The 15931-nt window shown below is 42.7% G+C and overlaps 1 protein-coding gene across 2 annotated transcripts; it reads left to right on the forward strand.

Annotated features, from left to right (window-relative positions):
- Positions 1-2224: 2224 nt before the first annotated feature.
- LOC136767887 (fructose-bisphosphate aldolase A) lies at positions 2225-12834 on the forward strand. Of its 2 annotated transcripts, none has more exons than XM_066721948.1 (9): positions 2225-2346; positions 7980-8096; positions 10144-10355; positions 10666-10720; positions 11101-11261; positions 11386-11469; positions 11592-11766; positions 12068-12267; positions 12431-12834. In XM_066721948.1, exons 2-9 carry the CDS (start codon positions 7985-7987, stop codon positions 12524-12526), a joined length of 1095 nt encoding a protein of 364 aa, XP_066578045.1. In that variant the 5' UTR covers positions 2225-2346; positions 7980-7984; the 3' UTR covers positions 12527-12834. The 2 variants fall into 2 exon arrangements, with proteins under 2 accessions (XP_066578045.1, XP_066578046.1); XM_066721949.1 differs by lacking the exon at positions 2225-2346 and adding an exon at positions 6495-6644.
- The last annotated feature ends 3097 nt before the right edge of the window (positions 12835-15931 follow it).

Genomic DNA, 15931 nt, shown 5'->3' on the forward strand with positions numbered 1-15931 from the left:
CACTCACCTAAAGGATTATTAGGAACACCTGTTCAATTTCTCATTAATGCAATTATCTAACCAACCAATCACATGGCAGTTGCTTCAATGCATTTAGGGGTGTGGTCCTGGTCAAGACAATCTCCTGAACTCCAAACTGAATGTCTGAATGGGAAAGAAAGGTGATTTAAGCAATTTTGAGCGTGGCATGGTTGTTGGTGCCAGACGGGCCGGTCTGAGTATTTCACAATCTGCTCAGTTACTGGGATTTTCACGCACAACCATTTCTAGGGTTTACAAAGAATGGTGTGAAAAGGGAAAAACATCCAGTATGCGGCAGTCCTGTGGGCGAAAATGCCTTGTTGATGCTAGAGGTCAGAGGAGAATGGGCCGACTGACTCAAGCTGATAGAAGAGCAACTTTGACTGAAATAACCACTCGTTACAACCGAGGTATGCAGCAAAGCATTTGTGAAGCCACAACACGTACAACCTTGAGGCGGATGGGCTACAACAGCAGAAGACCCCACCGGGTACCACTCATCTCCACTACAAATAGGAAAAAGAGGCTACAATTTGCACAAGCTCACCAAAATTGGACAGTTGAAGACTGGAAAAATGTTGCCTGGTCTGATGAGTCTCGATTTCTGTTGAGACATTCAGATGGTAGAGTCAAAATTTGGCGTAAACAGAATGAGAACATGGATCCATCATGCCTTGTTACCACTGTGCAGGCTGCTGGTGGTGGTGTAATGGTGTGGGGGATGTTTTCTTGGCACACTTTAGGCCCCTTAGTGCCAATTGGGCATCGTTTAAATGCCACGGCCTACCTGAGCATTGTTTCTGACCATGTCCATCCCTTTATGACCACCATGTACCCATCCTCTGATGGCTACTTCCAGCAGGATAATGCACCATGTCACAAAGGTGGAATCATTTCAAATTGGTTTCTTGAACATGACAATGAGTTCACTGTACTAAACTGGCCCCCACAGTCACCAGATCTCAACCCAATAGAGCATCTTTGGGATGTGGTGGAACGGGAGCTTCGTGCCCTGGATGTGCATCCCACGAATCTCCATCAACTGCAAGATGCTATCCTATCAATATGGGCCAACATTTCTAAAGAATGCTTTCAGCACCTTGTTGAATCAATGCCACGTAGAATTAAGGCAGTTCTGAAGGCGAAAGGGGGTCAAACACAGTATTAGTATGGTGTTCCTAATAATCCTTTAGCTGAGTGTATGTGTGTGTATATCCCATAACAACATAACACACGTAATAGTAATCACACAACACTTGCCCTGTAACATGTTGCATTCTGCATATATTTACCATGACAGCCTGCATGTAGTATTTGTTAGTTTTGCTTATTGGAGGATTAACGAAATACTTGTAGTTTGAATGTCTTTGGTCTTATTTTGTGGCTTGATTGGATAAAAACAAGAAATATCGAGATATATATTGTGTATCGTCCAAACTTCTAAAAATACCGAGATATTATTTTTAAGTCATATCGTCCCTAGTGTGAGGTCAAGGACTCTGCTGTTTTGACTTCGGTGGGCAGGTCGTTCCACCACTTAGGGGTCAGGGATGAGAAGGAGCGGCTCTGGAGGAAGGGGAGTATAGTTGCATCATTTAGAGGGAGACTGAAACATGTAGCGAGTATGGGGATTAAAATAAACAGAGGGAAGAAGGGAGAGTGAGAACCTACAGTAGCGTATCTGTGGTGATGTGCCTTTCAGCCACCTTTGACCTTGACTGCACAGAGTGGCCAGTCCTGTCCACAGCAAAAGGTCAGGGTGGCAGGACACAGAAGGGGGGGGATTGGGTTACTGACACAGATAGGGAGGAAAAGGCCAGAAGTCAACACACTCCACTATGGCCTAAACATAGAAGAGTATTTTTCATTTCTTTATAATGATATCTTGTTTTTGTTGCCTGTTGTTTTATTGCTGCCTCTCTCTATATATATTTAAATCCATATTATCACTCTGTATCTGTATTTGCACTCTCCCAGATATCTACCCGCCCTTCCACAGAGGGTTTTTGGTGGAATCTTTGCCCTTTTCCTTGCCTCCACTGTCCCGGGCTGTTCTGTTCAACCCTGGACAGCAGCAGCCGCTCTGGATGCCAGCGTCTCGAACGGTAATGTCAGTGGATCTCTCCGGTTACAGCGTGGCACTATGTTTAGCCGCCCAGCTGAAATGTTAAGGGTCACACCTGCGCCTTAAATATAAGCGTACGGGGGCAACTAAGCTGCGGTCTTCCTTCTTCCTCTCAGCCCCAAGTCAGGACTGTCCCGAGTCGGTGCCTTTCTGCTCTTGAATTTGCTTCCCTCCTCGCCCGCTCTTCAGCCTAAATAGAGGTAAGAGATGCTGATATTTACGGTGGATTATTATAATTTTCTATCTAGCTGAATAAACACTTCATCTAGTACAGGGTCACGGTGTATTATTATTGTTGCTGTTTTTAAATAAATAAATATTATTTCCAATAGCTTGTGATTGCTTGTAACTATATAGTTATTTGTCCCAGCCTATAGAAAATCTGTCATTAAATCAGTCAATCAATTTCTGTATGTTTGTCAGTCAAGCAGTCGGCATATCAAGCATGCAGTCTGTGCACGTGTACGATATTTGTTTTGTTGGTCTTACAGGTGAATTTGTCATTTTTATTTAAACCTTAAACTGTTAAATCAACTCACCGACCTTTGTAATGGACTTTTGAGTTTCTACCCCTGCAGCTTATAAATCTTGTACAGCTGCCTCTTTAAAAACTGCTTGCAGGCTTTTATTAAAGAATGTGTTATTTTCCTTCTCTCTTTCATTATTATTTATTTCTTAGCACACAACCTTTCATGGTCACTTTCTGTACGAGGCACCTATTGACAGGACAACTTTTTTAATTTACTGACTAAATATAAGGAATTCAGCACTAAACATCTGTAAACATGCATGCTTTGCAAAATGCAGCATGCATAATATCAAAAAGCACACCTATTTTAAAATGTTTTCATTTTCATTTTCTTGAAGTACACTATATATATGTATATTGTTGTCTTAATTTTACTGAACACATACGTTATATTGGCATGGAGGATTAACAGTTTTTGCTGGACATGATCAATCATACCAAACTGTATTGTTGTAAACGGGATTTATGTTTGCAGTGCCTCTGTATTTAACGTGCAGGTTCACAGTGTTTACAGGTGTGGGGCAATTGTGATTGGTTCTACTGATTAAAGGGTTGACCAGTTGAGTAGCAGGGAAAATAAATTAAACAAGCCCCTCCCCCCAACTGCATTAGGCATATATTTGCATAGATGTGCACCTGGGAGAATTTAATACAATTCTGAATTGGTCACGTGAAAAGATTTCCAAATGGAATTAACTGATACATCCAATACTGTATTTTATGATAATCGCCATAATCGCGTGATGGCAGAACAGCCCATATATATATCGAGGTACATTCAGATACAGATATCTAGTCTGTAAATGTATTTTTGAAATGAAAAATGCATGTAAATATATCATAAGAATATAATATATATTACATTCGTACCTGGATTTGCTGGAGGAACTGTATATGGAATTTGCCTCAAATCAAATCTGATCAAATTTGATCAAATCTGTAAAAATATATTTTATACAAAATACCAAATTTCATATAAGCAATTTATTTTGTATTGCTTTTATTATTTTTGTATCATATAATCATGTGTACTACTAAACGTGCTACATATTATCATGGACTTGAAAACAGAAGAAAAACACAATCGGAGCAAAATAAATGAGAAAATCAGCTCCAATATAGCTATCCCATACAGTACAAGTTATTTCAAACAATAACGGCTCTCTTTAAGGAAATTTGAAAAATAATTGACTATTTTTTAGTTTTAGTTTTCAGATACATTTAGAGAGTAAAGTAGGGAGGCAGGGGTAAGGAAGAACAGGGATGCAGTGCCCAATACTGCTAAGGCACTAAGTAACTGGCATGGGATTGAAGTGTTGGAACTACTTGGCATTCATGTAGAAGGTTTGTAAAATAATTTGCTGTTGACCTTGGCTGTAATATAAAGTAATATTTGCTTGTGAATCCCTGCCCATTCTTTCCCAGCATTGAACATCCCAACAGGAAAGCAGATGTAGTGTGTCAGATCTCCCTAATACCTACTTGTTTAGTTTTGTAAGAGAGATTCAATACTGAAATCTTTTAATATGAGGTGTATACTGTCTCCCCCCTCCCCCTCTCTGTCATGTTAGTACAAGAACCAGAAAGAGAGAGAGAGGGATTAACTGACTGTATTGGCTGAATAGACGTTACAGTGCATTCGCGCTTCACTGAGTGAAAGACAAAGAGAAATAGGTTTAATACAGACACCCTGACTGAAGGAATGAACAACAGCAGTGTATATGCACTGACCTGAGAGAAATAGAGGGGATAAATACATAAATGACTGACAGACACAAATGAACATTAGTGCTGCACTCGGCCGGAGAGAGAGAGAGAGAGGATGAAAACGTGAGACGGATGGTGAGATTGTGTGAGTGAGTGTCCAGAACAGCTGGGCAGGGAGGTTATATTTAGTCTGACCTTCAGAGAGAAGGGCAAAGAGAGAAATATGGTGCAGGCTATAAAGGGGGTTGAAAAGGGTTCAGGGAGAGAGAGCCACAGGGTTAAACGAGATTACATTTTCCCAAATTAAGCGAGTGAAAGATAAAGAGTGATGGTCGGAGAATTTTACAGGGAACAAATTTGAGGTGACAACAGTCCCTACATTCCCATTGCTTGAGCAAATATTCCCTGAGCCCAGTTTATGCACAATGTACATAGAACACCTCAAAATCAAGGAAATTCTTATGCCTGAACTTAGACACCATGATTATTAAAGAGTCAATGTGTCAGACAGTATGTTTGGCAGTCGGTAAATCAGTGTCTGAGCCAATTGGGTTCATTTATATCAGGGATTCCCATCCTGGTCCTGGAGGAGCTGGTTCCAACTGAGCTCTCAATTACTTAATTGAACCTTATTTGAAGTAACAATCTGCTCAGATTCGACTTTTTAAATTGTTCAATAAAAGAGTTGGTTCTTTAATAAGTCCTTTATACAATTCTAAACTTAACTTCAAAACCCTACTGTTTAAAATCATTAAAAGGCTCTGATTTAGGATATTATTACTTCAATTAAGGGTTTTTAATTGAGAGCTCGGTTGGAACAAAAACCAGCAGGGTAGGGGGTACTACTTAAAAACCACGGAAAGTCCTAGCTCAGTATTTAGTGTAGGCGAGACTTTCAGTGAGTTCTTCACTAGCACACTCTCTCGCTATCCGTGTAGATAGCACATGTATTAATAGCAATCCTGATACCGTAAGAGACAAAGAGAGGGATGACAGTAATGGAGACTGAAGGGGAGATGGGTAAAACAAAAGGGAGATTCAAGAGAGAATGAGTGAGGAAGAGGTGGAGAGGGTGAAAATTAAAGGAGAGGATAGTGAGAGGGGAATTAAAACCAGTGTAATAGACAATAACTAAAGATAGGGAAGGGGAAACAGAGAGAATAAGAGCTTGGGTGATAGGAAAATAAAAATATATACAAATATTTTGAAAATATAGTTTACATAATCCACACTATTTTTTCCAATGTATTTGTGTCGGTGGTATAGTGGTTGGCATGGCGGCCTTGCAAGCAGCTGACCTTGGTTTGATTCCAGGTAAACGTATTTACACATTTGTTGGAAGCTTCAAAAAAATGATTAATGACAATAACAAAAACAACTTCGATTCATTGTATTTGTATTACTGTGCTTATACCTGCTGTCCCCTTCTAAGCAAATAGTGTCTGTATTCATAGCAATAGTAAGCACAGGCCTAAAGTATCAAAGTCACAGTTATGGATGATGAAGATATTATCATTATTCTTAGTAGTAATAGTGGAATGCTGTCTTAATAGTGTAGATGGGCAGAAACCCGCAAAAATATATATGTAAGTTCATGGATAAATGGGCTGAGATTGGCGCTTGACACTGAAGGCATGCACCACTACTTTCATGCTTTTGCAACAGGGCAAAGATACGTTCACCCCGTCACGGAGTCAGAGTGGAAAGAAAGCTGCTGGTGATCCAATCGCACATAAGCGCTGTGTGTAGGCAGTCGACACAGCCGGTATGCGTCACATATCCTGCTCTGTGCGAGTCGGCACGTCCCTCGAATCCGAACTGCGCCGTCTCCATGGCAACCCCGGCCGGGGACGTTCCGCCGCACCCGCGCCTTGGCCTGCCACTCACGCGGACCACGCCCCCTCATTTACATAAACGCTGTCCTTAATCGACGGCGTGAAGTAAGGCTACATTTCAAAATCGCAGACTGTCCTTGAATCGTCCGCTCTACACAGTCCCGATGCCGCCTCGTCCATTTCCTCTCCGCTCTCGCCCGAGCCGGCCTCTGCGACACGCTGCTAGCCCCGCCCCCGGCGCCCAAACCACGCCCCTCCACACTTCCGGGTTGCGTCGGCTGTCGCAATGCCCGGCCGCGTCACGCAGGCGCAGTTAACTCCCTTCCCGCCGCCTCCGCCTCACTCCATCTCCTGCGCTCGGGTTGCACACAGGGCTCTGCTGCGAGCTGCTACGGTTAACCTGCTTCGTGTGGTAAGACGCTGAAAAGTGAGTATTTAAAAGAAAAAAGACTTGGGTTTGTTTTTCGTGCAGTAGACTGTTTTTCAGTCTGCCTCGTCTCAGATACGCCGCCCCCGTCAGTTCGTACCTCAAGGTCAGTTCCGCTTCTGCAAGGACGCGCCGGTGTCCGAGAGATGAGGATGTATCTGCATATCAATCTGGGTTTATTAATAAGAATAAGAATACAAATGTAGTTACTACTGTTATTGTTGTGGTTGTTTAGTTGTATGTGTGCGGACCCAATTTGAATGTATCCATTTCCTAATATGGCATCTTCATGCGGTGCGCCACGCTGCAGTGAAATGCAGTGTATTAAACACCGATTCAAGGAAGCACAGGGATCCGCGGCGGAGAGCACTTTTAATGTCGCTGGAGCAGGATGCAGATCATGAAGGGCTTGAGGGGAAATGGGAGTTGTGCCAGCCTACACTGCAGATCTGCCTTCGTGAAAACTTCCTGGGGTTTCGAAATATGTCCGCAAATGGGTTTAATTGGGGATTGTGAGCTGTTGTATCATTGTGCATTGCATTGAAGCCTTTTAAAAAGGTTATGCGGCTGTATTGTAAGAATGTATACCTTCGCGTGAATACAATATTGGCATCCGTATTTGTGAAATGTGATGATGATGGTGATGAATTTGGCTGATGCTTTTGACGCAGCTCATCGATGCGATATGGTTGACTGAGCACTTCAGCTGCTTACCAGCGGACTGACTCTATTTATAAACCATTACACTTTATTAATGAAGTCAAATCAATTGCTGCAGCATCACAACGATTTGGTTGGACTCCATCAGTCAATTAAGATTGAATCTTCAGATTCAATTAAGCTATTTTTTTTTTTGTATTACTTGCACAACTAGAATAATAGGCCGGGATCTCAAAGCATCATCTATGTCATCTACACAATATTGCGTGTTTGATGTTTGGCAATTCCAATTTTTGTAAAGAAAAAATAAAAATAATTATTGATTCCATATATGCCTGTCTTTTATATATGAATCTGTATATAACCCCTTTTCTGGAGGTTTCGTTATCTCCTTTTCTGCCCATCCCTGTCTCTGTTTGCATGACTTGGCACATCAGAGGTTTGGTGCACTTTCTATGACTCACTGTCTTTCTGATTTATATTATTATCACCATGGCTGTTGATAAGGGTAGTTTTGTGGTAGGAGAAGCAGCAGAGGTATTATAAGTGACATTCAACACTCCTGCCCTTTTCCCCTCTTAGTGCGGTGTACCGTACAGTTCACTCTAGTGTGCCGCAAGTCAGTGGATCTGTATTTAACCCCTCTCTCTCTCTCTCTCTCTCTCTCTCTTTCAGACACCATGCCTCACCAGTACCCATTCCTCACTCCGGAGCAGAAGAAGGAGCTGTCTGATATCGCCCAGCGTATCGTCGCTCCTGGAAAGGGCATCCTCGCTGCTGATGAGTCCACAGGTCAGGCCCACATTCGTTAAGCTAATTAATCCTGTCAGTTACTTAATGAATTTGAAAAGAAACCACTCTGAGAGGGAGAGAAAATTGAGCCCAGCTTCTGAATTCAGATCTGGGGTCCATTATAATTTGGTAAAATTACTTTGGTAATTGAAAATGCATTGACAGTTACAGCGTTTGAATTACAATTACACCTAAAACTACACTTATGTCCTCCAATTGTATTAACTGGTCTTTAAATATATATATTAAGATGATTTCAAGAAGAAAGCGTACTTCGGTTTACATGATCTTTAAACACACACACACACAGTGCTGGGTAGTAACAGAATACAGGTATTGCCGTTAGGTATTCAGATTTTAAAATTTGAATAACTAGTGCTCTATGGTTACTTGGGTCAGGTGAGTAATCTGAATACCATTATTTTTCAAAAATATAAGGTGGTTACATTAAGGATTATGTCTTGATAATTGACAGGAAAAGGCCCAAGATTTGATGAAGGAAATTGCAAGATTCTAGTGATCCTCTTGCAGTATTTTGCAACAGTGTTTTTATGAATAGGAAGCCTAGCTAGCGATGTATGACCGTTATGTAAAGGGAAGCTGCCACAAACTCCGCTCTCATCACCGAGGTACGGACTTGTTAATTTGTACAAGCAGAGAATCAGACCTCTCACAGATTATTCCTGTTATTAAATATGAATCTAAACACTTTACTGCATGTCAAGACAGGGCGGTGTTTGAGGGTGTTTTTTTTATGCATTATATTTTCCTCTTTAATCTCACACTCAGAAACAACAATAGCAATGATACTAATGGTAACATGTGCATCAAGCAGCAATTTCGTGAGAAAATTCAGCTTGGTGGCAGCAAATTAGCCCAGACGTTTGTTTAGTTTGTAATGCCAAACTGGGTGCGTGACATGTAAACACCATTAGCATAAATCCAAGTCAGCTATCGATAATTCAGGATTCTGCACAGTAATGGTTTATCATGGGGTGGCAGAAATTTGCCAACAGGTAGGAATTTACCAGGGAAATCATTTTATATAGTCTATAGTTGCAATTTTTACAGATTTTGTTAACCATTTCAGCTAAAAACAATCTGTTAACTTCCTCTCTTTCTACCTTTGTGTTGGAAAGGCGTGTCTATATTACACAATAAAACATTCCTCTACAGTCAATGAATTGTTCATTTAAAGCAGTTGGCTGTATTAATATACCAGTGTATATGAGGTTATTATTGTCTAAAAAGTGTCCCCCCTTGTGCTATCACTTAAAACAAAAAAAGTACTTTTAAACTGCATACTGAAATAATGTGCATACTATTTCCAAAGTAATGTGTTTACTGGATGTGAGTCTGCCATTTCCTCTTGGATTCATTGTGAATAATAATCAGAAAAGAGGAATACAAATACAGTCCCTTGAACACATTATGATCATGCTGCACTATTTAAAGTTTAAATTACAGTTACTCATCTCTACAAGTGTAGTTATTGTGATGCAGCAGGACTCAATTTGGCAACCATGTAAATAATGCCTGGTTAAAGTGTTAATGTCTTTCCATTTAAAGGCTACTTTAAAACCCCGTCCCGTCTTAAAGTGTCCCAGTGAACATGGAGTCCTACCTCTCGGTCACCCGGTCAGTGTTGAAACGCCACATCCAGAATCACAGACAAGCCCTCCTTTGGGATATTTACGGTGGCCGTGATTGGGATTAAAGTAATTTAGAAAGTATTGACTAAAATGATGCAATCAAACCGTAAAATCTTATATTTTACCCTCACACTCCTTCTAACACACGAGTGCATATAAACCAATCATTTTGGTGAGTGTGCCAGTTTACAAATCCTTTAATTTCAAGTGTAAGCAATTTAGATCACTTTTCTGGTGATCAAGATTCTACCACTGTTATTTCCGAAATGTGGTTCGATGTACCGGATGAGTAGATTTCGTTTTGGAGGACAAACGTGGACGAAATCGCCTCGCCTAGGTCTCTATCCTGCATTGCCTCACCCCTCGCTCGCTCTCTCCCTCCCTCCCGCTCTCAGGCAGCATGGCGAAGAGGCTGCAGAGCATCAACGCGGAGAACACCGACGAGAACCGCCGCTTCTACCGGCAGATCCTGTTCTCCGCCGATGACCGCGTCAAGCCCTGCATCGGGGGCGTGATCTTCTTCCACGAGACGCTCTACCAGAAGGATGACTCGGGCAAGGTCTTCTCCAAGGTCATCAAGGACAAGGACATGGTGGTCGGCATCAAGGTGAGAGGGCGCGCCGGGACGGGATGTATAGCGGAGGGGAGACGGTCGTGGGATTAGACAGAGATGGATTGATGTGGATGGATATCGCGTTCGAGAGACAGAAAGCAAGGTGCCAGGTTCGGTCGGGCAGGGTTCTACGCTTGATTACATGATTGATGGGGCAAGAGAGAATTTCACCTTAAATGCAGGCTGTATTGACCAATATTTTCCATTAAATATTAAACATCACAATCCTTTAACATTGTATTCGGAGAGAAAGGGGCTTTAATACGCAGGAACAGATTGTTAATTAACCTTTGTTCTTGTGCAGGTTGACAAGGGTGTTGTTCCTCTGGCCGGGACTAATGGAGAGACCACCACACAAGGTGAGGAATCTCTCTCTCTTCCTCTCTTTGTCCCTTTTCTCTGTCCTTTCTGTATTGTCAGTCATTTGGTACAAACCCAAATGTACTTCTATCTTCCCCGGTTTCTCCCCCTCTCTCTCTCTCTCTCTCTCCCCCTCCTCTCTTTCTCTTTTTCTCTCTCCCTGTCTTTGTCCCTTTTCTCTGTCCTTTCTGTATCATCAGTCATTTGTTATGAACCCAAATGTATTTCTATCTTCCCCTATTTCTCAGTCTTCTCTCTCCCTCCTCTCAATGCTCTCCTGTTCTTTCTCTCTGTATTCCCCCCTCTGTGATGGTGAGATCGCTGTTCCCAGTCCCTCACCGTGTCTGTGCCGTACTGACCCTGCCTCTTTCTCTCTCAGGGCTGGATGGTCTGTATGAGCGCTGTGCCCAGTATAAGAAGGACGGCGCCGACTTCGCCAAGTGGCGCTGCGTGCTGAAGATCACCCCCACCACCCCCTCCCACCTCGCCATCATCGAGAACGCCAACGTGCTCGCCCGCTACGCCAGCATCTGTCAGATGGTATGAGGCGCTGTTCATTTTGTGTGTCTGTGCCCATCTTTTTGCAGTGACAGACTTTGACCGAGATGGCAGTTGCTGTGCCCGTCTGTCAGTCTGTTCAATCCATGTTGTCCTTGTGTTGCAGCACGGCATCGTTCCCATCGTGGAGCCCGAGATCCTGCCCGACGGAGAGCACGACCTGAAACGGTGCCAGTACGTCACAGAGAAGGTAAGGGTTTCTTACAGCCATCTTTGGATTGTCAAGCTAGGGACATTAGGTCCTTATCCTCCAGGAGGAGGGTTGTGTGTCTGCGTCAACCTCTGACGGGCTCGCATGATTTCTGTGTGCAGGTTCTGGCCGCCGTCTACAAGGCCCTGTCTGATCACCATGTCTACCTGGAGGGCACCCTGCTCAAGCCCAACATGGTGACCGCTGGACACTCCTGCCCCCAGAAATACTCCCCCCAAGAGATTGCCATGGCAACTGTCACTGCCCTGCGCCGAACCGTGCCCCCCGCTGTGCCAGGTCAGGGTCCGGGGTGGGGGACTGGGTAGAAGTTGAAGATTGCTTTTGATTGTTGTTCGGCATATATTTCTGATTTGGCTGTTGTCTACTTTTCTCTTTTGTCTTTCTCCCCATCTCTGCCTTTCTCTGTCCATTCCGCCTTTCTCCTTTTGGCACCCCTCTCTCTCCCTTGCTCTCTCTCTGTGTGTCTCCAGTCTTCGATGGCATGTTTTCTCTCGCAGTCTTTGTTTAGTTTGTATCTTTCTGTTGGACTTGGCCGGTCAATGTAGGCACATAGTTTGAACCTCTATCTCTCTCTCAGGTGTAACTTTCCTGTCTGGTGGGCAGAGTGAGGAGGAGGCCTCCATCAACCTGAACGCCATTAACCAGTGCCCCCTGCACAAGCCCTGGGCCCTGACCTTCTCATTTGGCCGTGCCCTGCAGGCCTCTGCACTGAAGGCCTGGGCGGGCAAGAAGGAGAATGCCAAGGCCGCTCAGGAGGAGTACATCAAGAGAGCGCTGGTATGGAGGCACTGATGAGCTGACTGACTGACCCACTGACACTGACTGACTGACCGACCGACTGACGTTTCCCACTTCTATCAGTGGCAGACGCACGCATGTATACACATGTTCATATCAACCAAGCTTTGATAACCTCTCTCTCTCCCTCTCTCTCTTGTAGACTAACAGCAAGGCTTCCGTAGGGAAGTACAGCCCCAGTGGAGACAAGGGAGCTGCAGCTGGAGAATCACTCTTCGTTGCCAACCACGCCTACTGAGAACCCAACCCCTACGACCACACCTCCCTCTGTGACGTCACACCGTAACCCTGCCTCCTGCTACGCTAGTTTGAGGACAGCAGGAAGCACAGGTGTCGTGAGGGAAGAAACGGCAGGACAGCCAACCCCTTTGGCTACGTGGGCATCTGTATTCGTGTGCTTTGGTCAATGTAGATGTAGGATGTACCTTGTGATGTCACATCATGTTCCGTCTTGTGCCTTCTCTCCTTTCGCCTCTTAAAAAAACTAAACAAAACACAAAAAAAATGAATAATAAAAGTCACTGAAAAATAGATATCCACCAGAAACTCTGACTTTTGTTTTTATTGCTGTTGCTGCTTCAGCTTCTATTTATTATGATTCTGCTTGTCATTAGTCAATTGTCAATCAGTTTAGTGCTTTAAATGCTAATAAGACAACTTTGAAATGTATCCTGTAGCGCTTGGGGAGCCAGTGAAGAGAAGACAATACAATACTGTACTGTGCCAATACATTCTTGCAGCAGCATTTTGAATTAACTGAAGTGCAGGAATAGCTCTATTTGTGCTACCTGACAGAATGGCATTACAGTACTCCCATCTAGACAGAACAGACATGACATAACATTTTTTCAGTGTCGTGTAAGTTAAGGGTCCCTGTACTTGTTCGTCCATCCGGTTTTCAATCCCAATTGTCTTCTATTTCCGAATCCTGGGCCCCCGTTCCTAGTAACTGGTTCAATTAATTCAGGCTAACCAGACCTTATCCAGATTCAATTAATCCAATCATGTAATATCTACGTCACAATACACAATTTTAAACCCGATTTCAGGCCGATTTGGCCCTCCCGATAATTCTGCACTGATCATCACAACAAGCAGCCCAGTCGAGGCACCTCCCCGTCACCGATGGTGGTGTAGTGTAAGCGGGTTCATGATCCCATCCATCCGATCGTAAGCTATTCATAGCCCCTATGATTTTATTAAACATGTTTAATATTTACAACTTGATCAGCACCGATCGTGTAGGGTGACGTGATCAGTGTCACACTGAGACCGGCAGCAGCCAATGAGAGTTGAGCTGAATGAAAACGGGAAGAATAAACACGACAGGAGAATAAATACGTGTGAAAATCTTATTAACATACTTCAAATACCAATGGTTGTTTCGAGGCAGGTTATTTAAAAATATTCTATTACAGGGAAAATAATATTTTCAAATACAAATACCGTAATTTCTGTAATTGACCCAGATCTGCACAAACCTACAATGCGATGATCGTACGGTGGGATGGATATAACCTGCCACCTCCACGGGTCCATTCTTCGTACGTGGACAAGTGGGTTAGCCGGATAAATTTCAGGATAACCTGGCATAAACTCGGGATTTTCCGACTCCGAAGCGAGCTTAAAGATCAGCCAGCTATAGCAACATGTCCAGCATCCTAACCCTGCTCCCTGGCAGGTTCACTGGAAGTTAGCCAGCTAATTAGAGTCTGAATAGTTTCCCTTCCCCTCCATATATTGCACCAGAGGGATCAGCCTGTGAATAGAAAGAAATCAGATCCAGTATGTTTCAAATCTTGATATTCAAATGCAGGAATGATAACTAAATATCCTGGTTCACACTCACAGCCAGCTTCTCATCCAATCACTCCTTTTCCTTCTCCACCCTCCTCATCTTTAAGGAACTGTAATTCAAATAGTCTGTAAGCAAGATCAAACATAGAACATATTCCAACAGCCTAGAAATAATATAGGCTAAATAGCTAAATTATGAATATATATTTCTATGTGGTATACTGTTGGCCAGCACAGAGCTCTATGTAATATCTGCATGGGAAAAAAGTCTGGGAAAAAATATATTGAACACCACAGTGTTTTAGGATCATTAACATCGATGCAATTAAAAAACAATAAACTAAAGCATTTAAATTAAAGATGTGTTTTTACTGATTAAGGAAACTCCACACTGGAGTGCACCACTAAGGCCTATTCATTACTATTAAGTCAAGCTTAATTCAATCAGGGGGTGATGAGTGATTACCAAATAAAATAAATACATGAAACAGCAGTGAGTAACGGTGTGTGTTAGCTGGGCTGGCTTTTGCAGATGCAGCAGTGTTATCTTTATTCAATATAATGTTCTTCGCCTCCTCATACTCATGCTGAAACAGGCAGCAGCTCTTTGCCAAATCATGGACTCGACGCCACTGAGCGTCCTTTCTATCCAAACAGGATGCGCATTTATCCGTGATGAGCAAAGTCTGCCTGAAGCGTGGGAAGAACTGAAAATCCCGGATATCTGTTAGCTTAAATCCGTTTGCTTAAACCGGGATTAGTCCATTTCAGATCAGTCATGAAATGTGTGACCCCCTGTACTTGTGCTTTTATGGGCTCAAATTAGTGCCATAAGTAACAAATTCAAAATAAATATATTGTTAACAAAAAAAATAAAGATGAGAAAAAATTTATGTTGAGATAAAAAATAAAACAATCGAAAGCAAAATGTTAAGTCATGTTAAAGGAGAGCACTGCAGTCACTGTGTTTGCTTGCGATGCTGCGATCTTTGCTTTCGCCGCCAGTTTTTTTGCTTTCGATTTTTTTCGTTTACAAGTTTTGGCGCTGTTTTGTTGTGAGGGCGGGGCTTAGAGGGAGGTGTGGATCATGGGCCTCCATTGGTCCAGCAGGTTTGAGTGACGGTTCTTCCTAACCCAATCAGTGATAAGCGTATGTTAATTGAACTCCTCCCTTTATCTATAGATACTGTGTGGGTGAATAGATGTGTCTTTGTACATTTTCTCAAATGTAAAAATGAACAAAATATATTATGGAAACTATCACATTTTAACTACCATTGAAACACTTCTGTCCGCCATTGCATTACATTTAAATTCCTGACTTCCGACCAGTTTCTTTGACAACACTGTTAGAGCGGACAGTCTGCATCTTCATGTTTCTCTTCATGTTCCTCTTCATGTTCATCTTCATAATCATCTTTATATTCATAATCATCTTCATGTTAATAATAATCTTAACTTTGGCACTGATCACCCTCCATAAACTAAAGACAGCTGCAGTACAGGCCTGGCAGAGCATCACCAGGGAAGAAACCCAGCATCTGGTGATGTCTATGGGTTCCAGACTTCAGGCAGTCATTGACTGCAAAGGATTTCCAACCAGGTATTGAAACTCACAATTTAATTCATGATTATGTTAGTCTGTCCAAATACTTTTGAGCCCCTAAAACTGGGGGACCACATATAAAAATGGGTGTAGTTCCTACACCGTTCACCCAATTTGGATGTAACTACCCTCAAATTAAAGATGAAAGTCTACACTTAAAGCACATCTTGATTGTTTGCTTTCAAATCCATTGTGGTGGCATACAGAGTCAAAATGATGAGAATTGTGTTACTGTCCAGA

This window comes from Amia ocellicauda, chromosome 14 (genome assembly GCF_036373705.1).
Source record: "Amia ocellicauda isolate fAmiCal2 chromosome 14, fAmiCal2.hap1, whole genome shotgun sequence".
In the NCBI taxonomy this organism is placed as follows: Eukaryota; Metazoa; Chordata; class Actinopteri; order Amiiformes; family Amiidae; genus Amia; species Amia ocellicauda.

What these genes read in the sequence shown, in the direction of transcription:
- LOC136767887 (XM_066721948.1), top strand. Translation starts at nt 7,985, where the DNA reads ATGCCTCACCAGTACCCATTCCTCACTCCGGAGCAGAAGAAGGAGCTG. An exon ending in GCCAGTACGTCACAGAGAAG is followed by an intron (nt 11,470 to 11,591) that starts GTAAGGGTTTCT and finishes TTCTGTGTGCAG; the next exon opens with GTTCTGGCCGCCGTCTACAA. An exon ending in AGTACATCAAGAGAGCGCTG is followed by an intron (nt 12,268 to 12,430) that starts GTATGGAGGCAC and finishes TCTCTCTTGTAG; the next exon opens with ACTAACAGCAAGGCTTCCGT.